Source organism: Bubalus kerabau, chromosome 13 (assembly GCF_029407905.1).
Source record: "Bubalus kerabau isolate K-KA32 ecotype Philippines breed swamp buffalo chromosome 13, PCC_UOA_SB_1v2, whole genome shotgun sequence".
NCBI classification, from domain to species: Eukaryota; Metazoa; Chordata; class Mammalia; order Artiodactyla; family Bovidae; genus Bubalus; species Bubalus kerabau.
Genome location: NC_073636.1, coordinates 70,382,530 through 70,407,004, shown reverse-complemented (window position 1 = coordinate 70,407,004; position 24,475 = coordinate 70,382,530). Strand labels below are relative to the sequence as shown.

The following is a 24,475-nucleotide window of genomic DNA, read 5'->3' as shown; positions in this document are numbered from 1 at the left end:
AACAGCTGGATGATGTCACCCAGGTGGTAAGTATGTGGGAATTCACTGGAAAATTCTTTCAACTTTTTGTATGTTTGGCATTTTTCCTGATAAACACCGGGGGGAAGTACAGCTGGGGAAAGTCCTCCAGGCCTCCTTCCAGCAGTGTTGTGCTTGCTCGGAGAGCTCGGTGTGTGCACTGGTGGAGGGCAGCCTCTGGAGCCTGCCTGCCAGCCGCCTCTGCCTGCCAGCTGTGTGCCCTGCAGGCGGTTACTGCACTGCCCTGAGCCCAGGAGTGATAATAGTACCTTCTCCGGGGTTTGCTGTGGGAGTGAAATGAGAGTGCAGATTACAGCGCTGTCTACCCATAGTCCACTCTCAGGGACCTTTGGCAATTGCTGTCCCCCTCACCCCACCCCCACTTCTGCTGTTTAATCAGCTTCCTTCATGACAGGTGACCGAGCCACTCAGAACAGTTGGCAGTGGTACTCTCCTGGATCATTGATTTGGAAGACAGTGGGGGGCTACCTTGAGACTGAATTGTTAATTCAGACATTAGGACCATCTCCTAAAATCAATTCCATTTCGTGTTGTCCCCTGCTGAGCCTTCGTAAATAAACACAGGGGACATACCGTAACTCTGCTTTGCTGGAGCCCAGTCGCCATCACAAAGGTCAGTTCGGCCTGAGTGTCGGGGACTGGGCTGGGCAGGCGGGCCTCCCGGTGACCATGCTTGCTTCCTGAGCCGCCAGGTCTGCGGTTCTCGTCCCTTTCTCGCCTTGACTGGTGTTCATAGCCACTGTTTTCACTTTCCCCGGGGCGGTCGTGAGGAAGAGGAAGGCCGGTCAGGAGGCCACCTGTACTGGGCCCTGAGGTGTGACAGTGACGGCCCTCTTCTACAGAACTGAGGGCTGTAACTTGATACCCTCCACTCTCGTGGGTTTTCGAAGTCCTTTCAGTGGTTTTTAGCATGTTCACAGTTTTATGCATCACCCCAAACAGAAACCTCATCCCCGTTAGTGGGCAGTCAGTCCCCATTTTCCCCTCCCCTCCCTGCTGTTGGCAAACACTAATCTACCTTCTGTCACTATGGAGATGCCTATTCTGAGTGTTTCACACAGATGCAGCCACGTGACACGTGGCATCATGTGTCTGCCTTCGTGATGTTTGTATCTGTGCTGTAGCCCACGTCAGTACTTCATGCCTTTTTATGGCTGAACAGTAGCGTGTCACATGGACAAAGCCTGTTGTGTCTATTCATTCACCTGTTGATGGCCATTGAGGTTGCTTCTACTTCAGGGCTATCATTATGAATATTTGCATGGACATACTTTCATTTCTATTTGGTATACACCTAGGAGTGGAATTATTGGGCCTTACAGCACTCTTGCCTGGGAAATCCCATGGGCGGAGGAGCCTGGTGGGCTGCAGTCCATGGGGTCGCGAAGAGTCGGACACGACTGAGCGACTTCACTTTCACTTTTCACTTTCACGCATTGGAGAAGGAAATGGCAACCCACTCCAGTGTTCTTGCCTGGAGAATCCCAGGGGCGGGGGAGCCTGGTGGGCTGCCGCCTATGGGGTCGCACAGAGTCGGACACAACTGAAGCGACTTAGCAGCAGCAGCATGGTAATTCTGTATTTAACTTTCTGAGAAACTGCCCAGCTATTTTCTCAAGTGCAGCAAAGGCTGCCCCATTCTGCCCTCCAGCCAGTGATGCTGGAGGGTTCTGGTCTCCCCACTCCCTCACCTGTAGTGTTATCATCTGTCATCGTGATTACAGTCATCCTGGTGGGAGTGAGCGGGCATCTCATTGTGGTTTTGATTTGTATTTCCCTAATGACTAATGATGTTGAGCACTTTTTTAAAAAAATGTATTCATTTTTGGCTGTGTTGGGTTTTCGTTGCTCCAGGGGCTTTCTCTAGTTGCAGCAAGTGGGGGACTGCTCTTCAGTTGCGGTGCATGGGCTTCTCATTGAGGTGGCTTCTCTTGTTGCAGAGCATGGGCTCTAGAGTGTAGGCTTCAGTAGTTGCCACATGTGGGCTCAGCAGCTTCGGCTTCCGGGTTGTAGAGCACGGGATCAATAGTTGTGGTGCATGGGCTTAGCTGCCCCTCGGCATGTGGGATCTTCCCAGAGCAGGGATCAAAACCGTGTCTCCTGCATTGGCAGGTGGATTCTTTACCACTGAGCCACCAGGGAAGCCCAAGTACTTTTTAAATATGCTTATTCGTCATTTGTAGGCCTGCTTTGGAGAAATGTCTATTCAAATTCTTTCAGTTCAGTTCAGTTGCTCAGTCGTGTCTGACTCTTTGCAACCCCATGAATCACAGCATGCCAGGCCTCCTTGTCCATCACCATCTCCCAGAGTTCACTCAAACTCATGTCCATTGAGTCGGTGATGCCATCCAGGCATCTCATCCTCCACCGTCCCCTTCTGCTCCTGCCCCCAAGCCCTCCCAGCATCAGAGTCTTTTCCAATGAGTCAACTCTTCACATGAGGTGGCCAAAGTACTGGAGTTTCAGCTTTAGCATCATTCCTTCCAAAGGAACTTCTTTACCTATTTCTTAATTGGATTTTTGTCTTTTTATTATTCAGTTATAAGCCCTTTTATCTGATATGATTTGCAAATATTTTCTCCTGTTCCATGGCTTGTCTTTTTCACTTTGTTGATGGCAGCCTTTAAGGCACAGAAAGTTATTTTAATTTTGATGAAGTCAGTTTTTTCTTACGTCACTTGCACATTCGTATATTCTTTTTGATGTCTTCAGTGACTTATCTGGAAATCTGATTTGCCTGCTGAAAACATAACTGTAGTATCCTTAGTTTTCCTGATTTGGAATTTAATCAGGTGGTAAAGCACTTAATTTAAAATGTTTGCTGGTACTATATAGAGGAGCTTAGAAATATTGATACTGGTAAATTACCCATTTCTGTGTGCTCAGCCTCAGGAAATAATTTGATAGAAGAAATACATCCTATAAATCCAGAGGCCATTTCATTGTCACCCATGAGAGGGGACACTGAGGCCTGTGTGTAGCAGAGGAGGCTGAACTCTGTAGGGGTACATTATTAGGTGCTATTGAATATTGTAATTATGAAGCTTATTTAATGACACTGTTTATGATGAAATGTTTAATGGAAAAAAAATGTGTATGCCCATTAATGATTAAAAATGGGTACAAAATATTTGCAGTAGATGGAAAACTATAGGTGGTTTTCTTAAATTTTACTTAATATTGCTATTTTATTTTTACTATTAAAAATTAAGTTTAAAAAATGCATAACATTTCAGTGGAGGAAATGGTGACAGGTGGGTGCACTGGGCGTATGTTTATCCTTATCTCATGCCAACTGTTTTTTTACTAGCAATTATTTTTTATCATCATGATCACCAGGTCTTAAAGGAAAAAAAAGTAGTTTGCTGTGTTTATTTATTAAGAACTTACATGGAAGTATTTTACCTTTTTTTTACACTTTTATATCAAATCTAAACACTGATGATAATACGATTCTGGTATTAGAATAACTGTTATTTTAGTCATTATCAGCATTGCAATTTGCTAAAAGAAAGGTAATGATGATTGCGGTGGTATATTAATATGAATAATAGACATCACAGAAAGTTTTCTCCTGGCATCTCATGAAAGAATTAGGAGTACTTTACATGTAAATAAATCATCTCAGCTTTTGAAATAAACTTCAAATGGATCAAAGCTTTCAGGGTTGGGGTTTTTTTTTTAAGAAACAATAAAGGCACCAGAAAAAATAAAAAGCAAGCCCAACACAAGATCACGGGTCGCACGCACACCCAAGGCGAAGCCACTCAAGGGGCTGCTGCCCAGGGAGAGAGGTGCAGTCCTGGGGCCACAAACTGCGTCTGCGCGCCCTCTGACCCTCCAACCTTGGGCTTTACCTGAGCACCAGGAGTCCGGGGTACAGGCAGTAACTCTGAGGTGGTCCCTCTCCCGCAGCCTGGAGCCGGGGGTGACAGGGCAGGGCAGGCGGTCCCCAGAGCTCGGCCCCGGGCAGCAGTGCCCTCTCCCCCCGACACACTGCCACTTCGCGGCCTCTGGGCTTGGTGCCGGAGAGGCAGGGGCGGTGTCCTGCGCTCACGTGTGGGAAGGCTATGAAAAGAAAGCCCTCACTAGCCCAAACATTTAAACAAGAATTACACTAGGGTCTTTTGTTCTCGCTCTGACATGGCCAGAATTCATTTGAAGGTCCAGAGGAGGATTATTTTTATTGTTGTCGTTTTCAAATCCGAGTTATTTTATGCAAGGAAACAGAGGGAAACACAAAACAGAAACACATGGCTGAAGTCCGTCCCGTGGTGTTGGGATGAACCACTCACTCTTTGGGGCACTGTTTTGTGCTTGAGGGAGGGGCTCCCGACTGGAACGTTCCATCCAAGGTGCTGTTGCCTTCCTTGGGAGAAGGCCCGGGTGATCAGAGGCAAGCAGCAGAGTGTATCTGGGAATCGGGGATACACACACAGCTCAGGAGAGCCTCACCTCTTTTTTTTTCCTCCCCAGGTTTAACAGGGAAAACCTGTTTTCTGCCAACAACTGAAGAAGCCCTCGGAAGCTGTTCCTTTAGGCCTCATGGAGCAGCTGGAAGCCGTGCTGTGAGACCCCCGGTGGGAGGAGCTGTCGCCCACTGATCACCCAGCACGACGGTCGTCATGGCCAGCAAGAGGAAGTCCACCACCCCGTGCATGATCCCCGTGAAGACCGTGGTGCTGCCCGGCTCCAGCGCCGAGGCCCCGCCCGCAGAGCCCGGGCCCGAGGGGCCCCCCCAGGAGCCGCCCCCGGAAGCGCCTGCCACCAGCACCGAGGCCACCCAGAGCGCCAGTGGTCCCGATGTCCCCTCGCTGGCTAATGGGCACCGGAGCACCTTGGATGGCTACGCATATGCCTGTAAATACTGTGACTTCAGATCCCAGGACATAACCCAGTTTGTGGGACATCTGAGCTCAGAGCACACAGACTTTAACAAAGACCCAAGCTTTGTATGCACTGAATGCAGCTTTCTGGCAAAAACTCCCGAGGGGCTTTCTCTGCACAACGCCAAGTGTCACTCAGGAGAAGCCAACTTTGTGTGGAATGTGGCCAAGCCAGACAATCATGTGGTTGTGGAACAGAGTGTCCCCGAGGGTGCCAGCCCTCCTGACCTGTCAGGGGAGCCAAACGTGGAGGGGATGGATGGACAGGCGGAAATCATCATCACCAAGACTCCAATCATGAAAATAATGAAAGGCAAAGCTGAAGCCAAAAAGATCCACACGCTCAAGGAGAATGTGCCCAACCAGCCCACTGGGGAGGCCTTACCAAACCCTCCAGCTGGGGACACGGAAGTGAAAGAGGGGGACCACGCCTTTGTCAATGGGGCGGCCCCCTCCAGCCAGGCCTCAACCAACCCCGCAAAGCCCCCCCACTCGGCCAATGGCCCCCTGCTGGGGACGGTGCCGGTGCTGCCCGCGGGCATCGCCCAGCTCCTCTCCCTGCAACAGCCACCCCCGCAGGCCCAGCAGCCCCTCCCCACCGCCAGGTCCCTCCCCAAAGTGATGATCCCGCTGAGCAGCATTCCCACATACAACGCGGCCATGGACTCCAACAGCTTTCTGAAGAACTCCTTCCACAAGTTCCCCTACCCGACCAAAGCCGAGCTCTGCTATTTGACTGTGGTCACCAAGTACCCGGAGGAACAGCTCAAGATCTGGTTCACCGCCCAGAGGCTGAAGCAGGGCATCAGCTGGTCCCCGGAGGAGATTGAGGACGCCCGGAAAAAGATGTTCAACACCGTCATCCAGTCGGTGCCCCAGCCCACCATCACGGTCCTCAACACCCCCCTGGTTGCCAGCAGCGGCAACGTCCAGCACCTCATCCAGGCCGCTCTGCCTGGGCACGTGGTGGGGCAGCCGGAGGGCACGGCGGGGGGACTTCTGGTCACTCAGCCTCTGATGGCCAATGGGCTGCAGGCCCCCAGCTCCGCTCTCCCCCTGGCAGTCACCTCTGTCCCCAAGCCGCCCGCTGTGGCGCCCATTAACACCGTGTGTTCAAATACGACGTCAGCCGTGAAGGTGGTGAACGCCGCCCAGTCCCTCCTCACAGCCTGCCCCAGCATCACCTCCCAAGCCTTCCTTGATGCCAGCATCTACAAAAACAAGAAGTCTCACGAACAGTTGTCAGCTCTGAAAGGGAGCTTCTGTCGGAACCAGTTCCCAGGGCAGAGTGAAGTGGAGCATCTGACCAAAGTGACGGGTCTCAGCACCCGGGAGGTGCGCAAGTGGTTCAGCGATCGCAGGTACCACTGCCGGAACCTCAAAGGCTCCAGGGCTGGGCTGTCTGGAGAGCACGGCACCCTGCTCGTCGACCCTGTGCCCGAGGCACCCTTCTCCCCGTCGTGCAAGGCCCCCGAGGTGACCTGCCTCCCCACGGCGGCCACCCTGGCCACCCCCTCTTCTGCCAAGCGACAGTCCTGGCACCAGACCCCCGACTTCACACCAACCAAATACAAGGAGCGGGCCCCTGAGCAGCTCAGAGCCCTGGAGAGCAGTTTTGCACAAAACCCGCTTCCCCTGGACGAGGAGCTGGACCGCCTAAGGACCGAAACCAAAATGACCCGCAGGGAGATTGATGGCTGGTTTTCAGAGAGACGGAAAAAAGTGAGTGCCGAGGAGGCCAAGAAGGCCGAGGAGGGGGCTTCTCCAGGGGAGGAGGAGGCCGCTGAGACCGAGGGGGAGGAGTGCTTAGCCGGGGAAAACGGCTCCCCAGAAATGCCCGGTGGCCACATGCTGGCTGAACGCAAAGTCAGCCCCATCAAAATCAACCTCAAGAACCTGCGGGTGACAGAGGCCAACGGCAAGGGCGAGCTCGTGGGGCTGGGCATCTGCGAGCCTGAGGACGAGGCACCTGGCAAGCTGGCGGAGCAGCCACCGGGCAAGGTGGGCTACAAGAAGACGGCCCAGCAGCGGCACCTGCTGCGGCAGCTTTTCGTGCAGACGCAGTGGCCCAGCACCCAGGACTACGACTCCATCATGGCCCAGACGGGCCTGCCGCGGCCCGAGGTGGTGCGCTGGTTTGGGGACAGCCGGTACGCCCTGAAGAACGGCCAGCTCAAGTGGTACGAAGACTACAAGAGGGGCAACTTCCCCCCCGGGCTGCTAGTCATCGCGCCCAGCAACCGGGAGCTGCTGCAGGACTATTATGTGACCCACAAGATGCTGTACGAGCAGGACCTGCAGAGCCTCTGCGACAAGACCCAGATGAGTGCCCAGCAGGTCAAGCAGTGGTTTGCTGAGAAGTTGGGCGAGGAGACCCGGGCTGTGGCCGACACGGGCAGCGAGGGCCAGGGTCCCTGCGCCGGCGACCCTGCAGCCCTTCACAAAGGGCTGGGTGACGCCTATGTGGAGGTGTCTGAAAACAGCGAGTCGTGGGAGCCCAGCGCCCCTGAGGCCAGCGCAGAGCCCTTTGACACGCAGAGTCCCCAGGCTGGACCTCAGCTGGGTAAGGAGCCCCCAAGGACTGTGCTGTCCTCTGAGGGTGCCGGGGCACTGGGTGGTGGGGAGCTGAGTCTAGGGCTGGGGTAGCTGCTATTTCTCAGGCCGTCTGGCAGCAGGACCACCTTGTCTGGCTGCTTCTGGGGGCACCAGGCAGCAGAACCCATTCAAGCATCTGTGATGAAAGGTTGATTGTTGGGTCTGTTTCATTTTGTGTTTGTTAAACATGCGCAGGGAAAGGAAGGAGCACAGTTAATCCACCAGTGAATCCACACTTCTCTAATCATTTTTTTTTATTTTATTTTATTTTTAAACCTCAAACACTGTATTAGTTTTGCCAAACATCAAAACGAATCCGCCACAGGTATACATGTGCTCCCCATCCTGAACCCTCCTCCCTCCCCACACCATCCCTCTAGATCATCCCAGTGCACCAGCCCCAAGCATCCAGTATTGAACCTGGACTGGCAACTCGTTTCATACATGATATTACACGTTTCAATGCCATTCTCCCAAATCTTCCCACCCTCTCCCTCTCCAACAGAGTCCATAAGACTGTTCTATACATCAGTGTCTCTTTTGCTGTCTTGTACACAGGGTTATTGTTACCATCTTTCTAAATTCCATATATATGCGTTAGTATACTGTATTGGTGTTTTTCTTTCTGGCTTACTTCACTCTGTATAATAGGCTCCAGTTTCATCCACCTCATTAGAACTGATTCAAATGTGTTCTTTTTAATGGCTGAGTAGTACTCCATTGTGTATATGTACCACAGCTTTCTTATCCATTCATCTGCTGATGGACATCTAGGTTAATATATAATAGCCAGGACATCTAGCCATGTCCTGGCTATTATAAACAGTGCTGCGATGAACATTGGGGTACACGTGTCTCTTTCCCTTCTGGTTTCCTCAGTGTGTATGCCCAGCAGTGGAATTGCTGGATCATAAGGCAGTTCTATTTTCAGTTTTTTAAGGAATCTCCACACTGTTCTCCATAGTGGCTGTACTAGTTTGCATTCCCACCAACAGTGTAAGAGGGTTCCTTTTTCTCCACACCGTCTCCAGCATTTATTGCTTGTAGACTTTTGGATCGCAGCCATTCTGACTGGTGTGAAATGGTACCTCATAGTGGTTTTGATTTGCATTTCTCTGATAATGAGGCTCTACTACAAAGCCACAGTTATCAAGACAGTATGGTACTGGTACAGAGACAGAAATATAGATCAATGGAACAAAATAGAAAGCCCAGAGATAAATCCACGCACATATGGACACCTTATCTTTGACAAAGGAGGCAAGAATATACAATGGATTAAAGACAATCTCTTTAACAAGTGGTGCTGGGAACTCTGGTCAACCACTTGTAAAAGAATGAAACTAGAATACTTTCTAACACCATACACAAAAATAAACTCAAAATGGATTAAAGACCTAAACGTAAGACCAGAAACTATAAAACTCCTAGAGGAGAACATAGGCAAAACACTCTCCGACATACATCACAGCAGGATCCTCTATGACCCACCTCCCAGAATATTGGAAATAAAAGCAAAAATAAACAAATGGGACCTAATTAAACTTAAAAGCTTCTGCACATCAAAGGAAACTATTAGCAAGGTGAAAAGGCAGCCTTCAGAATGGGAGAAAATAATAGCAAATGAAGCAACTGACAAACAACTAATCTCAAAAATATACAAGCAACTCCTACAGCTCAACTCCAGAAAAATAAATGACCCAATCAAAAAATGGGCCAAAGAACTAAATAGACATTTCTCCAAAGAAGACATACAGATGGCTAACAAACACACTTCTCTAATCATGTCTTAGCCAAAGGAGAATAAGGCAGAACATCACCTGAGCCAGACAAGCCACCAGGCAGGAGACAGAATAGGCCTGTCTATTCCTGATGAGGAAATTCAACCCAAATTGGGGAACAAAAGCAGAGGGAGCCTTTCATTGACCTTAGATACACGAAGTGCTTTTTTTTTTTAAAAAAAAAAGGTGAAAAATCCTGTACCTTGCATTTCTGTACTTCTTCCTGATGTAGAGGACATGGAGACTCCTCTTCCATCTTAGATATACAGAATCCAAAGCTTGAATTTGTTTCTCAGCTTCTCTGGATCAGGACACTAGTACTTGAAAGAAAGCTTTAGAAGGTTATTTATTGAAGACGGTTTGACGCCTCAGACACATCACGTAATCTGATATTGGTTTTCTCAGGTGTTGACCTGAGTTCCTGGCCTCTCCCCACCCTCCTCATGGGTGGCCTTGTCACAGGCTGGCCAGGAGCAAGGTGGTGTTCAGTCTCTCAGTCGTGTCCAACTCTTTGTGACCCCATGGACTGTAGCACCCCAGGCTTCCCTGTCCTTCACGATCTCCCAGAGTTTGCTCAAACTTGTGTCCACTGAGTCAGTGATGCCATCCAACCATCTCATCCTCTGTGGTCCCCTTCTCCTCCTGCCTTCAGTCTTTTCCAGAGTTGGGTTTTTGCATCAGGTGGCCAAAGTATTGGAGCTTTAGCCCTTCCAGTGAATATTTAGGGTTGACTTCCTTTGGGATTGACTGGTTTGATCTCCTTGCTGTCCAAGGGACTCTCAAGAGGCTTCCCCAGCACAATTGAAAAGCATCAGTTCTTCAGTGCTCAGCCTTCTTTATGGTCCAGCTCTCACATCCATCCCTTTATGGGAGGCTGTGGAAACCAGGGAAGTATCTGAATTCTCAGCTTCTGTAATTTGTGGGCTTTCAGAAGTTGGTTCCAGGCCTGGGTTTTTCTGGATGTGACCTTGTTTTCTGCAGGCCCCCATGAGTCAATGGGGTCCCCACGGGGTGGGGGGGGTGTCATGGGCACCAGGGAACAGGTGTGGGCCCACAGGCCTGGTTGCCTCAGGCACCTTCTCCAGCATCAGGCCTGCCCACACCTGGCTTTGGCTCTGCCAACAAAATGGCAGACTGCTGGGATGAGAACCCACTAGTTTATTATTTTTTTTTAATTGCAATTCCCCTGAATTATATTCTTATAGCTGGAAATAGCGTGGTAGTTGTTGCACAACAATTATGAAATGTCCTCAGTGCCACCTAACTGTACACTTAAAAATGGTTAAAACAGTAGATTTTATGGTATGTGTATTCGACCACAATTAAAAAAAAATGCTAACCTGGATTTGGGATAAATGGGTTTGAATCACCAGCCCTGGTTCCCCTCAGCGGGTAACTCCAACTGTGAGTGAAGAGCTGGTGTCCTGGGTGGGACAGAGCAGGGGTGGCCAGGCTGGCCGTGCCTTCATAGCATCGTCCTCTTCTGGCCGAGACAGGTATCCAGGGGGACAGGGAGGGCTGGCCTCTGGAGCTGGTTCCTCTGAGCCAGCCTCAACACCGCCCCCCCACCCCCCACAGGCATCCTGAGTGAGGGTCTCTCTGAACAGCCGCCCCCTCCCCAACAGATGAAGGCATCAGTGGGACACATGGCAGGAAGCAGACCTGCCGAATGAGCAGTGTGTTCTGAGGAGCTGGAAGGGGAGGCGGTGTGTGGCTAGGGTTTACCGCCCAGAAGTCAGGCTCCCAGCCCGGCCTCAGGCCTAGGTTTGCTGAGGGGAGGCTCCAGGCCCTGCTAGGTGCGGCCAGCATCCCATCCTCTGCCCCCATGGCCTGCGCCACCTTCCTTCGGGCTGGAGGGCAGGGAGGCTGGTGGGAAGGCCGAGCTTCTGGATGAAGTCCCTGACGTGGGAGGGCGGGCCATCCTGGTGACGCGCATGGAGGTGACGGGCCTGTGTTTCCTCCTCAGAAACAGACTGAACGGGAACTGATGGCTATGAAGGACCGGCCAGCCTTGGGAGGCCGCCGCTGCTTGGAAGGGCCCAGCCCCTCTCTGCTGCCACAGGCCAAGGCCGCACCAGCCCCCGGCCCGCACAGGCCTCCACACGGCCAAGGCCGCCGCCACCCAGCCTGCCACTGCTCGCGAGCGGGGAGACGCGTCTGCCAGTTCTCCTGCCCACAATGTAGGACCTCTCCTTTGCCTTCCAATGAATAAATAGTTCAGATTTCATATTCATAGACACAGAATCAAGTTTTTAACATATAAACCTGCCTATACACGTTTAGTAAAATGTCAGATTGCAGACACTTTTATTACATAGAAACTCTGGTTAGCAGTCCATGGTCTCTTACATCATCTCTGGAAACGCCCCGTGTCTGTTCTCTGAAGATCGTGGGCCGCGCCTGCCTACACCTTCCACGGTCAGGCTGGGGTCACCACACCTGCAACCGCGGGCCTCCTTTGCGGTCCTCGAGGAAGGCAGTGCCTTTGAAGAGACCTTGGCCCTTTCAGCGGTGACTGGCAAACTGCACAGTGGGCTCGCCTCGCCTCGCCTCCTGGGATGATCACTGCGGAGCCCGTGTTCCCGGTGGTTTAAAAAACAGAGCCGGGATGTGGCTAGTGTCTGATGCTCACACCCTCGTAAGCTGTTACAGCAGTTCTGCTTTTTCACAGAGTCTGACTCATGGACATAACTCTTCAGTGATCAGATCGACTCAAGAGACACCCGTCAAGCCTCATGTCCTGACCTGTGTGCCGCTTTTTTTTTCAGTCTAGACATGTTTAGAGAGGAAAATTGACAAGAGAAACAGGGATAGGGCGATGGGAGTGAAGGCCACAGCCGCTGGGGGGTTTCCACAGCCCTCTGTCGACACTCACTCCACAGCCACCTCTGGTTTGGGAAGGAAGACCCAGGCTCAACCTGTCAGAGCAAGAACTGACGGGGCTCGGAGACCTCTCGGAACCATCAGAGCCAGGGTGGGCCTCAGCACAGAGACCTGCGTGTGGGGTTCCCGACAAAGTTCGAGTCCTGGCCCCATGCCTGGGGCCTGGCTGGTGTGCTGGACTTTGCTGGACAGGTCCTTGTGAGGTTTTAAAGTTCTGTATTTATATCCCCGAACTTGAAAACACGATCTTTATGTTAGCCGAACCGTCATCTGCTTTTTTAATTGAGAAAAGCCGCAGGAAGAGGTGCCTTTGTAACACTGAGAAACTTGCTTACAAAGCTGTGCTCAGTGGTAAATCCCTGTATCCTCAAGACCAGCCACTCTGCAAGCAGCAGGTAAAGAGTGAAGCTCCCAGAAACCCCCTGCTGCCCAGAGCACCAAGGCCTGGGTGCTCCTCCTGGGCCCAGGCTGGTGGGCAGCTTCAGGAGACCCCAGAGGGAGGGCAGGGGCTGTGGTGAGACATACTAGGGGGTGGGGTAGCCACAGCCCTCCTCCCCACCGGCCCCCAGAACCAGACCAGGCAGGCACCGCATGGGCTTGGCTCCTAGCATGGAGGCAGTGGTCGCCCCTTCTGCCTCCGGGAGAGGCTTTTCTGTGGAAACCAAAAGCCCCAGAGCCACTGTTCCTCCCAAGTGTCTTTTCCCGCTTGCCCGTCCCATGAGGGACCACCTCTCCTTTGATAAACAGGTGGCATGTGAGGCCTCGGCGTGCTCTGCAGCCTGTTTTTGTGTCCTTTCCATGTTGGGTGTGAAGCTACTTAGCCCCAAAGCCTCTGGAGAAATGCCAAGAATGGCGACTGGGGTTGCCTTCTATCAGAGAACAGACGCCTGGAACTTTTCCTGTAGTGTTTATGTACATGCAGATTAATTCATATATATCCATATGCAGTAGACACTCAGTTGACACTTTATTGGTGACGTGTGCACCTCACGTGTACGCGAGACCTTGGTGGCGCGTGGGTGCTGCGGGTGGGCGGGGCCGCCGCGAGAAGCCAGCTCCAGTGGCTGTGTCGCAGAGTCCTGTGTGCCCCAGCCAGGGGCTGTCTCTCCCGAGGGGATTTTCTTTTCTTTTGTATTCACATGTCATTAACCACCCAAACAGCAAAGCAGAGAAAATAAATTACATGGTGGACAAGTTCATGCAAGACACAGTGACCCCGCCTCAGCACCAGCTGGTCCTTAAAAGGTGGGAAAGTCACAGTGCTGCCTGCAGACAGGTCTTCTCACAGACGGGGGCCCTGCCTGACAGCCAGGATGCGCCGCCCCCCACCCCCCCCCCAAACAGTGAGACCACCCAGGCTGGCCAGACTCTCCTTCCTGTGCTCTTGGATCTGAGTGACTTAGGTGGGGGCTCGGGCCGCATGCTTGAAGGAGACAGAGATGGCTGGGTCATCGAACGGGTGTCTAAAGATACCTGGGGCCCTGGGGGCAAAAGCAGGAACACAGCCAACTGGGCAGAGACACACCCACGGCAGCCAGAGCTGGGGTGCAGCAGGGTGCAGTGGGAGGGCCCCGTGGCCAGGCGGGTCACCGCGGGCTTGCACCCCAGCAGAAGGTAGACCGTGATGTTGCCTCTGGTAGGAGGCAGTCTGTGGGCTGCACAGTTGGAAGTAGGCTGGCGCTAGTCTCTCCTGAAGAAAAGCCTGTTTTTGTAAGGTGACTAATCTCTCCCTTCTGTCTGCGCTTGGACTCGTCAGAGATGGTGAGCCGTGTCGGTGTTTCTTGTGGCCTGTCTTGTACATGTTTGGTGTATTGTGTTTTTTACACGGGGTTGTAGATCCAGTTTGAATAGGTGAGACCAGATCACCATTCTGATACAGGAAATCTGGATTTGTGCTACGTATACTTTCATACTTTGATTACATATTTTAATTCTTGACTATTGAGGAGCTTCTTGATTTGGAAAGTGGGCTCTCTTTGTCGGGAGCCCTGAGGTCCTGAAGTGGAAAGCCAGGCTGGGGGACTCGCGGCACCTGGGGAGGGTGGCCCTGTGTGACTCAAGCTCCTTTCAAGGCTGACTGCCCACCCTGCTGTCGGGAGCACAGGTGGGAGGTGGGCGAGGGTAGGTGGCACCTGTAGGCACTCACGGGCCTGGGAGGCCTTCCTACCTGAAGTCCCGCGTGTTCTCCGAGCCGAGACACAGATGCTGTGGGCTCTGTCCGCCTCAGTCTGTGGTCTTGTGACAGGTCCTGTGTCCCCTCCCTGGGTGCCAGGCTGCCTTCCGCAGAGGCACAGCATCAGCTGTTCTGTGCACATCTTTGCTGAGAGCTCCCTGCTTCTGCTGCCTTGTCCCGGGCCCTGCTGCCTCTTGTCTTCCTGTCCTCTTCTCGGACCAAATTCCTCCAGCTGGAGCAGCTTTTGCCCATTCAAAGACTGCAGCCCATGTGGATAAAGGCACTTTAAAGGAGAGAAGAGCCAGCCAAGGAAAAAATCATAAAACCTGGAGTTTGGGCTCCTCCTAAAGCTCCTTCCCCGCTTTTCTATTCTTAGACTCTCCCTGGGGTGGGGTGCCGGTCTGACTCACCTTTTGTGTGACGACTAAACTGTCCAAGGCTCAGCTGTGTGCTGGAGAAAAGGCCTCTGGATGCGGGCAGCCCTTGCAGGCTGAAGCCAGCAGCTGCCCTGGTCAGGAGAGTCGTAGGCTGTGTCTTCTCAGCCACTGGTCCCTGCTCCCGTGCCCCTGCACCCGCTGCCTTTGCTCCCTTTCCCGGGAGCACAGACCCTCCCCACCTGCCTGCCCAGGCCTGGGGGCTAGAGGGCATCTGCGTGCACAGAAGCGCCAACACCGGAAAACGTGGGGCAAGTGGGGCCCCCTCTCTCAACAGTCCCCTCCCCAAGCAGGGCTTTAGTCTGGGTCCCCCCCCGTGCTGTGTCCTGGCTCCATTCATAACAGCTGGGCCGGGTGACGTGGGCTGGGGTGGCTACAGGCGACCTCGCGACAGATGGAACAGATGCGGAGTGGAAGGTGAAGTGGTGATTGTGTAGCATGGAGCTTGCTGCCCGGCTCTGGGTCTAGGTGAACCCACGGGCCTCGTGTGCAATTCGTTTCTGCTGGAATCTGTGTCCCCAGCTCTGGTCACACTTGGGGGCAGGGAAGTGAGGGCGGACGCAGCTTCCCGTCAGGGCTGACCCGGCATCTGGGTGGGAGGAGGAGCAGGCAGAGCGCTGGCCTGGAGAAGACAGGCCGCTTGCTCTTTGGTTCTTCAATTGAAGAACCTGTGACCGGCGTGCAAACCTGGCCTCCTCTGCACGGAGGCCCTGGCCAGCACCAGAGGAGCCCGACAGCGGGAGCCTGCGAGGGATGGAGACCAGAGCGGGTGGGTGCCAGGTGCTGCTGGCTCTGCGGGTGAGGGTGGGGCCGGCTCCGGCTCCTCCAGGTGCTGAAGTCCTACCTGGGTTTGCAGGACGCGGGGCATCGGTGCTGCTCCATCCCTGCTGTCCTCGGCCCCGGCCGAGCCCCTCTGTCTGTGTCTCCTGCTGTCCTCTCAGAGCAGGCGGGCTCTTACGGGGAGCCTGGGCGTTTACCTGGAGAGCGCGTCTTCCTCCAGGAGTCCGCTCTGCTCCCTGGGGGGAGAGGTGAGGAGCGTCTTTCAGCTGAGGCTAATTTACGACGTTCATCCCTCCCCTTGGTGAGGGGATGGTCTGAAGGCCCCCATGTGACTGGAGCGGGAGGTGGACCATCTAGGAGTCACGGAGGACAGGAAGGTGCAGGCCCACGGTCTGGTCCTTCCCAGCCAGGAGCCTCTCAGGGCGCCTGCTCGTCCTGCGATTCGTGTTCGGGGACGCAGTCACTCGCCCTGGGTCCTGCCCCGCCAGCTCTCCCATCCAGTTCGCTGCCCCTGTGGCCTGGAGAGCCAGCGCCCCCCTGGGTGGATGCGGCCTGGTCACAGGCCGTGGGGTGATGCTGAGGGGAGGGGGGTCGCCCCTGAGCAGTGGGGTTCCTGCCCACTCCCCAGCACCGCTTCATTCAGTGTGTCCAGGGGGCCAGACTGTGCCATCGTTGTTGATGGAGAGAGACGGCCTCACCCCTGTCCGCACAGCTGACTCAAAGTGCACTGAGCGCAGCCTCTGTGCCAGGCTGGAGGTTGCCAGAGGCGGCAGGGTCCGTCTGCCTCCCTGGTATCTGGTTTTCTGCCGCCCACTCACGGGCTGGTCCTCAGCACAGACCTTTTGTTCCCCGACGAGGGCGGGCAAGGCGGCTGCGGGAGGAAGGCCGGGAGGCCAGGGGCAGCTGGCTGGCGGTGCGCTTCCTGCCCCGGAGCCACCGAAGCAGCCATCGTCTTGGTGCTAAGAGGCCACTGCCCTGTTCTGTCTGTCCGGGGCCCTCCTCCTCTGGCGAGGGAGGCAGAGGCGCACGCGGGCTGTCACCAGGCCTGGCGGAAGCAGAGTCCTCACCCCAGGAAGGTGTTTTTATCAGAAAGTTGGAACTTGCCTTTGGACGGCGGCTGTGCCGGGCCAGGAGGAGGGGGCTGCCCTCTGGGCTGAGTCTCCAGGCCTCACAAGGTCCCCTGTGGGGATGCTGCTATTTCTAAGATGCAAATTGCACATTTCCTAGATTTTGTATCTGTGGATTTGGATAAGGGAGGGGAACAGGGCCAAACTGCTTGTACAATTTGAAATGGGCCGAAATGGTACTTTAAATCTTTTGATTGCTCCTAAATAAAAATGTAAATACATTTCTCACCTGCGGACTGTTTTGTGGGGGAATCAGAAAAAAAGCTGACAACACTGACATCTCCAGACTTACTCTGCAGGCAAGACCAGCAACTCGGAGGGACAAGCGGGGCAGTTTCCCTCAGGCGCTCTGGGTAAGTTCCAGCTCGCCACGTCCAGCCGGCTGGGTCACTAGATAAAGGACTGCAGCACCCATGGACTGATGCTAAACAGAGGGAAACTGAGTCAGACGTAGAGCTGTCAGGCATCCAGCGAGAGGACACTTTTCCTGGGAGGAAAATACTGAGAAGCTTGTCATTTGCTAAGGAGAGCTTGGCAAATAAGCCTAAGGCCCTGGGACCTTGAAGGAATAGGATTAAAGCCCAGCCTCTAATGTTCACAGTGATGAGTCCCCCGCTCATGGGGGGGATCCTAAGGGCCTGTGCCAAAAGGAAAAAGGGACCCCTGAAAAAGGCCCAGGGGCAGAGATAGTAAGGAGGGATCCCAGGTGGACCCCAGGTCCTGGTCCTGACCTGGCCCTTCTGGAGGTGGCCTAAGTCTTAGGGAAGGAACTTCGTGTGGAATCTAAAAGAAATCTTTGGGAGGAAGACCAGTGGAGTGTAGAACCCTGAAGCCAGTCAGCTGACCCACAGTGGCTGCAGGCTTGGCCGCTCGCGTGGACGGAGTGGACAGAAGGGGTGGCCAGGGGTGACTGCGGGTGTCCTGGGGCAGCTGCAGAGGCCTCCAGCAGGGAGCAGAACCCCAGACCAACCCCAGAAGAGCCACTGAGGACCCTCGGGCTGAGACCAGACTTGATCAGTTTAACTGATGTGACCTTGTTTTGTTCCACGAGCTCCTTTGGTGCGGTGACTTAATGCCACTTAAGAGTTGTTTTTCCCCCAAGAACTGAAATGGTGGGAGGGGATGAGCTCAAGCTGAAAGGCCAGTGAGTGTCCAGCCCCAGGCCCAGCCTTGGGCAATAATGCTCAGGATGTGGCTGGTCAGGAGGGAGGCCCTGCCCTCAGCACCAAGACCACAGATCCTTGTCAAGGGCGGTGTCCCTGGCCGAGGTCAGAAACCACTCAGGCCTCCTCCTGGCAGGAAAGGTGGGGTTGGGGGGGCAGGGGTTGGGGGTTGCTCCGGATGCAGAAAGCCCCTGCTCTCGCAGTCGGTGCTGTGTGTGAGCAGGTGGAGAAGCAGGCTACTCCCCACCACAGGCCAGGACACTTCCACCCGAAGTGAGGGTCTCCCCAACAGCCCCCCACCCCCATGCTGGGCCTCCTGGTCGTTCAGCCATTGTCAGGTCTGGAGGAACTCAGGTTAAACTCAATCTGTGAATCTGCTGCCACGTTTTCTGCTAGGAAGAAGGATCAAGAAACTTACAGGGAAGGGCAAAGGCAGTCACAGAAGAACCCAGAGGAGGTGTGTCTCCTCCAGTCAGTGGGGCTGCCCGACAGCAGAGCCAGTGAAGCAGCAGACCTGCTGGTTAAAGTCAAAGTGGGCAGTCGCGTGACACCACGCCCGGGCCCCAGCCCTAAGGCCCCCGCCACACACCCCCTCTCCCGTCGCTGGTTAGCAAAGCGCTCTCCTGCCCGCGAGAATCTGGGAACACACGGGTCAGGAAAAGGCTGTGTTAATCCCCGCCTACCACCTTCTTGTCCAAGAGGGAAGACATCCTCCTCTGAGTCAGACCACGAAGCGCCAAGAAGCAAGCCAAGGCAACAGTGAGAACCTAAGCAGGGTGTCTGGCTACATCTAGTTCAGGGACGACAGGAAGGATCTCAAACTGGGATCCCGGTTCTCCAAGTGGGTGGTGCTCAGAGGGGCCTGCAATAGACTAGGACTGGCCCCAAATCTGAGAACTTGGGAAATGCATGTCTTGGTCTGACTGGTCATACAGGAAAGGGATGCTCTTAACTGATAACTCTATAAAAAACCTGCCTTGAGCTTGTTTGGGTCTCTCCAAAGCCAGGGACCATACTTGCATACCTACATTGTCACACCAGGGCCATATGTCACATGATGACCATTTTAAGAACCAACTGATTACACTTACCGATGTCTCTTCAATGATCACCCTCAGGCTTCCTGGGCTGGCATATTATGCCCATCCCCACCCATGCATCCAACGGGCAGGCGGCTCTCTCCTCTGTACCGCAGCATTTTTGATCCACACCAGCACAGACCACTACAAAAACAGCCACAGGAAGGGAAGGGCAGGGCCCTTTAAACCATATTCTAGGCACAGAGATTTCGGCCCCAAGCTCTAGACGCAGAGTATAACCCAGAAACCTACACTTGAATGCTACATGGGCCTTGTTTTTAAAGGAGCGGTTTCTGCCAAGCTGGGAAGGGACTCGGGCTGCTTGCAGGTGGGCAGCACTCTACGCTGCCTCACCCTCGGCACATGGGCTGGGGGAGAGTGTGGCCTCACACCCCTCGCAGCCCAGAGGGAAGGTCTGCTGGACCCGGGAAGTAAACAACCTCCTCACCTGGTTCTATTGCAGAATAACCACCAGGCAAGCGGCCCAAGTTAACACGTCTCCGGAGAGGAGCAGGCGTTCCTGCACCTCAGTAAGAACTCACAAGGGATAAAAGACGTGAGAATAACGTTATGTGCATTAGATCTTAAGAGGGCAGCAGAGCTAGCGAACGGCCAGCCTCAAGCCTGGGTTCCGGCAGCACGTTGGCGCGAGTTCAGGGCTGGCTGTTCTGAGGCAGCTTCATGCCCACAGGCTGGGACTCTGGCCCGTCCTTAGAAATGCGGCTGTGCCCCTCCAGCCTTCCACACCTGCCTTGGATCTTTCCACCAGCCAGGCAGAACCTGCCACGGGTACAGCAGGGTCCATCAACGACCAGTGGCCTGTGCCCTGCAAGGCCAGCAGCTCCTTCATCCCTCCTTCCTTCCTGAGGGAAAGCATCCCGCGTCATCTTTGCCTTTAAAGAAACCTGCGTCATCGGCTGGCTTTGCTCCACGTCCTCTCCTTCTGCCCCTCTCCCACTGAGGCTGAGCAGGAAGAGCAGAACGTCATTATGGTGCCATTGAGAAGTAATTCCACTTTTTACAGTCCTTTTCAGAAGGAAAGCTTTTTCAATAAAATTTCAAATTTTTATTAACATTTAAATTATAAACCAAACGTTGGCAACCATATATAGACATGTTTGCTATGGACAGCTGATTGGGAGGTGGTACTTTGAAATACCATTTCAGAATTAGTTTAAATAAGTCAATACGTATTCTGAGAAACCGTGTGATTTCCTTCGGTTTACAGTCCATGATATGGAAAGTTTAATATAATGTTAAATAATTTATTGTCTATCCTAAAAGCTATAGAAAATGGAATCACTATTGGGATCGGATAATAACAAGGCTTGAACGGCTCAGTGGTTCTTCTGAAGAGTATATAGAAATCTTAAAAAGGTAACACTGTTAACTGAGCTGTAAAATCCATAAAAATAACAGGTCTGCCACAGTGCGCAGATAAGTTCGTTCATTTTGCTTCCCCAGTCCCATCCCCCAACCAAGCAGCTTTCAGGTCAGAAGTGGAAGACATAGAAAATCATACATCCTACGTGAAGGAATGAAGGTCGTGAGAAACAGAGTGTGCAAAAATAAACTTTACAAGTCCATACTCCAACAACATGTCTGTCTATTGTCAGGATCTGATTGATTTCACAAACGCTCGAGATCACCCAGACAGCGTCCTCTTGCAGGGTCGTCTGGCAGACTCCAATCCAAGGTGTTTTGCTGTGACAGGGAAAATGGTCTCCACTCTGATTTGGGACTCACGGCTGGCCTGCTGAGCTGCTGTGGGAGGACATGTTCCTTGTGTGAGGGCGTTTCCTGAATGCGTGGCGGCCAGTGCCCAGCTGGACCTCTGCCGTGGAGACTGGCCTTTCCACTCCGGGCCCACAGGTGCCCATCAGTCCTGACCCAGCTGGCGTCTTGCTCTGGCTCTTGGGGGGCCATGACGCAAACGCAGGCCCGTCCTCACTGACGATGTGGGAGGAGCCACCTACTGCCCAGTGCCCACAGACATGTACCCCCTGGTGAGCAGGTCCTTCAGGCTTGTGCCCAGGCTGCAGGCAGGGGGCACTGCGGCCCAGTGGGTGCCCCGGGGCACTGCAGCAGTGGCCCTGCAACTCGCTGTCGCTCTCCCTGTTCTAGGTGGCACCCGGGCCACCCCGGCCTCCTCCACCGGCCCCTCACGGCCTGGCTGCCCGATACTGCTGCCCTGCACACGAGGCTCTGTGTCGGTCAGGTGGGTGGCGCTCCTGGCCGTGGGCAGCGTGCCCTTGTGCTGTGCCCTCCTCTCCAGGCAGGCCCTGTGCTCCTCCGCCCGGGCTCCAGGACACCTCCTCTCCCTCCCTGCCCGGCTGGGGTTTAAAGCTGCAGGACTGTGTAAACGTTGACTCCCAAGCCCAGCAAGGCTGCTGCTGTTCCGCTCCTCTCAGGAATGTCAGCGGCTCCTCGGAGCCTCCTGTGCCGCCAGCTGAGGCAGCCTCTCTCTCCGAGAGGCAGTGGCCGTGGTGGTCCCAAGATGGAAGGCTCCGTCTCCAGAAGGCAAGGCCAGGTGTGTGTGCTTAAAGGCTAGACAGTACAGTTTTTTGCCTTCACCCAGAGCTGGGGCGTGGAGGCCCAAAATAGGAATACATCTCATTAATGGCGTGCTTTTCGTCTAGTGTCCACGGCTGGAATCTGGGCTCTAGGCGGCGAGGCCAGGAAGGGCGGCCCCATAGGCCGCTTCCCTGGAACCCAGTCCATGGCCCCCTCTCCGTGCATGGCACGGCACCTGCTGCTCTCCGCGAGGCTGGGGCATGGCTAGAGGCGGTTGTCTCCGTTGACCCGAGTCCTGCGTGGGGCCCTGGGCAGGAGGGAAGAGCATCCTGACGGGCGGCAGGTTGAAGCCCTGGGGGACGGGCGAGGGGAACCGAGGGCGGCCGGCCAACCCCCAGCCTCTCAGGACCCCTCCTCCAGGCCACCTCGCCCCCACCCCTCACCTGCGATCCCGACCGTCAAAATGGTCTGCGAGATGCTCCTGGGAGATGCGGAAGTCCTCAAAGGGCTGCTGGTAGCGAGCTTCAAAGGAGCCCTCCCGGGCCCGGCCGTGGAACAGCGGGCCCGAGGCGTCACAGCTCCGCTCCCGCAGGGAAGCGCCCCCGAAGGGGCTGAGGTCGCCGTTCTCCTGCTTTGGCAGGGACACAGGGCTCAGCGGCTGCCCGGCCCCGGCGCCGCCCGCTGCCCGCCCGCCCGAGGGTACCTTGGCAGGGAACACGTCAATCTTGACGAGCAGGGAGGCCAGCTCCAGGCCCTCACTGTAGTTGTTCTTCAGAGGCACCGCTCTGTAGCCTGGGGGAGGAGGCTCGGCCCTTAGCCCAGGGGAACGCCTGCGAGCCGCCCCACCCCCAAGCCGGATCGCGGCGGGCACGGTGTGAAGGGCCCTCACCTGTCTTCAGACCTTTCACTGGGAAGGTAGCCTGAGCTAGGAAGTTCTGGTCACTAAACATGTCCTCTTCATAGACCACGAAGCGCAGGAAGGCGAACTCGGGGTTACTAATCTGGAAGTGGAAGGGCTTGGCTGGCCACACGGGGTTCAGTCCATTGTCCACTGCGAAAGCAAGGGCAAAAGGCCTCAGGCCGCTGCCGGGAGGATGGAGTCGCAGGTGCAGAGGGGCTGACGTGCCTGGGGGCGTGGGGAGGGCAGACGTACCCACAAACTCCGTCTTCTGCTTGATGCTGTCATACTCGGCTCCGGCCACCTCGATCTCCACAAAAGGACACACGATGCCTCGGCCGTTCTTCGGCAGGTGCCGGGCCCCCAGCACCTGTAAGGCAGGCGAGGATGGGCCTGGGCTGGTCCCCACTGAGCGGTGGAGGCAGTGCGCCCTCTGCTGGGCCCTCAGGACACTGCCCAGAAGTCCCATGTGAGTTTTTGCAATCTAACCTACCTTAAATCCATGTGCATTTTAACACAAAAACGTTTAAATTACTCCCCCCCCCGGGACAAAAAAGTAGAAATCTCTGGAAAAAAGACATGGTCACCCCCACTCTGTCCTCGCTTCTCCTTTAAGACCTGCTCGGGCCCACAGCCCCCGCACCCCACAGCACCAAGCCGCCCGCATCGCAGCTGCTCCCCTGGGGTCTCGAGAGGGCGGCATGGGGGCTCAGTGCTGGTCAAGCCCCTGTCCTAACAAGTGCCATCGAGCTGATTCCTGAGGCAGGGGCACCAGCTCCCTGCCCATCTCTGCCCACTCCTGCCAGGCAGTGGCTATCCACGGTTTGGTCTTACTGGACCGCCTGACTCCTGAGTGCCAAGAACTGGCCACACTGAGCCCAGTCCCCCAGTGCAGGCCCGAAGCCCCACGCCCACCTTAGAGGATGGCTTCCTCTCCCTCGAGCCCCAGGATTGTCCAGCACCCCTCCCATGTCGTGTTAGCCAGCCCCCCTGGCCCTGGCGCCTGGAACCAGCCCAGCAGAGCGCCCTCTTCCCACCTCGATGCAGATGGCGCACGGCTCCAGCCCGCGGAGGCTGCTCTTGTCAAAGGGATCGAAGGCCTCATCGCGCATGACGCTGGGCTGCAGCACGTAGCCGCAGTGCCCGCCGGCCAGGAACAGGGCCTGGTTCATCTGCATGGGTTTGTCTGCAAGAGCGGGTTACAGTGGACTCCAGCCCCAGTGCCTGGCGGGACCCCACCCCCGGTCGCTGCCTCACCTGGGGTCTGGAAGTTGAGGGCCACAAGCTGGCTGCCGCAGATCCACATGGGCAGGGGGTCGTAATTGGAGGAGTCCAGCCGCTGGCCCTTAGGGTAGATGCGGGAGAGCTGCAGGCGGTTGTACTGGAGGAACTTCTTGCCTTTGGCCTTGTTCACGTACTTCTCGGCCTTGGTCTCCGGGAAGGACGACATGTCGCGGTAGCAGGCCCGTTCGGTGCCAATCTCTGGGCCCAACAGGGAGCGCGCTCAGAGTCCGCCCACCCAGATGCCCCTGGGGAAAACCCCCTCCCGCCCCAGGCTGGACCCTTACTCTCTTCGTCGAAAGGGACAGGCCGGCAATAGACGACGAGCTCTGAGAGCTCCAGGGCGATCTTCTTCCTCCGCTCCATCATCTTGCCCTCGGTGAGCTGGGGACACATGGGCCCTGAGCCTGGGCGGGAGCCCCCAGGGAGAGGAGCCCCTGGCCACCTTGGACATGCCCACCTGCACCTTCCAGACCCGGCTGTCCTCAGTCTCACCCCAGAAACTGTCCTGAGGACACACCCCCTCTTGGCTTCAGAGGCCGGGCCCCTCACACCACCTGCACCCCACGAGGCACTGGGCCGGCTGCACCCCAGGGCCGCTCGGCCCTCACTCGGCTCCGGGCCCGCCGCGGGCACTGACTGCAGTGGGAGCGTGGGTGCAGTCCTCTGGGTCCTCGGGACCATCCTTCCAGCCTCGGCCCAGAAGCCTCACCCCTCATCCCGCAGTTCTCCTTTCTCAACACAACTACCTACCTGCCACGGCCAGAGTTCAGCCCCAGCACATCCCTCCCTAGCGCCCCATGCGGCCCTCGGACTCGTGGAGGCCCACTTCCTTCCAGAAG

At 55.2% G+C, this 24,475-nt stretch overlaps 2 protein-coding genes and 1 long non-coding RNA gene across 6 annotated transcripts in view; 1 reads left to right on the top strand and 2 right to left on the bottom strand.

Annotated features, from left to right (window-relative positions):
- The window catches only part of ZHX3 (zinc fingers and homeoboxes 3), a 114,817-nt gene extending 97,749 nt beyond the window's left edge, over positions 1 to 17,068 (top strand). For both annotated transcript variants that reach the window (XM_055545046.1, XM_055545048.1), the window contains exons 3-4: positions 4,516 to 7,488; positions 11,268 to 17,068. In XM_055545046.1, coding sequence (XP_055401021.1) covers positions 4,665 to 7,488; positions 11,268 to 11,278 — 2,835 coding nt within the window. In that variant the 5' untranslated portion in view covers positions 4,516 to 4,664 and the 3' untranslated portion in view covers positions 11,279 to 17,068. The remainder of the gene's footprint in view (positions 1 to 4,515; positions 7,489 to 11,267) is intronic.
- On the bottom strand, positions 13,175 to 18,950 carry LOC129625947 (uncharacterized). The gene is made up of 5 exons (XR_008701662.1): positions 16,991 to 18,950; positions 15,636 to 15,807; positions 14,768 to 14,865; positions 14,352 to 14,640; positions 13,175 to 13,310 (listed from the first exon to the last, which is right to left on the bottom strand). It is a non-coding gene; the product is annotated as an uncharacterized LOC129625947 (long non-coding RNA).
- Positions 18,951 to 19,967: 1,017 nt separating this feature from the next.
- Positions 19,968 to 24,475, bottom strand: part of PLCG1 (phospholipase C gamma 1) — a 34,059-nt gene continuing 29,551 nt past the window's right edge. For 2 of the 3 annotated variants that reach the window (XM_055545043.1, XM_055545045.1), the window contains 8 exons: positions 23,921 to 24,017; positions 23,610 to 23,834; positions 23,390 to 23,538; positions 22,608 to 22,722; positions 22,344 to 22,505; positions 22,158 to 22,246; positions 21,898 to 22,085; positions 19,968 to 21,761 (listed from right to left, as the gene is read on the bottom strand). In XM_055545043.1, the coding sequence (XP_055401018.1) occupies positions 21,719 to 21,761; positions 21,898 to 22,085; positions 22,158 to 22,246; positions 22,344 to 22,505; positions 22,608 to 22,722; positions 23,390 to 23,538; positions 23,610 to 23,834; positions 23,921 to 24,017 (1,068 nt within the window). In that variant the 3' untranslated portion in view covers positions 19,968 to 21,718. The remainder of the gene's footprint in view (positions 21,762 to 21,897; positions 22,086 to 22,157; positions 22,247 to 22,343; positions 22,506 to 22,607; positions 22,723 to 23,389; positions 23,539 to 23,609; positions 23,835 to 23,920; positions 24,018 to 24,475) is intronic. The other variant, XM_055545044.1, reaches the window with a different exon arrangement.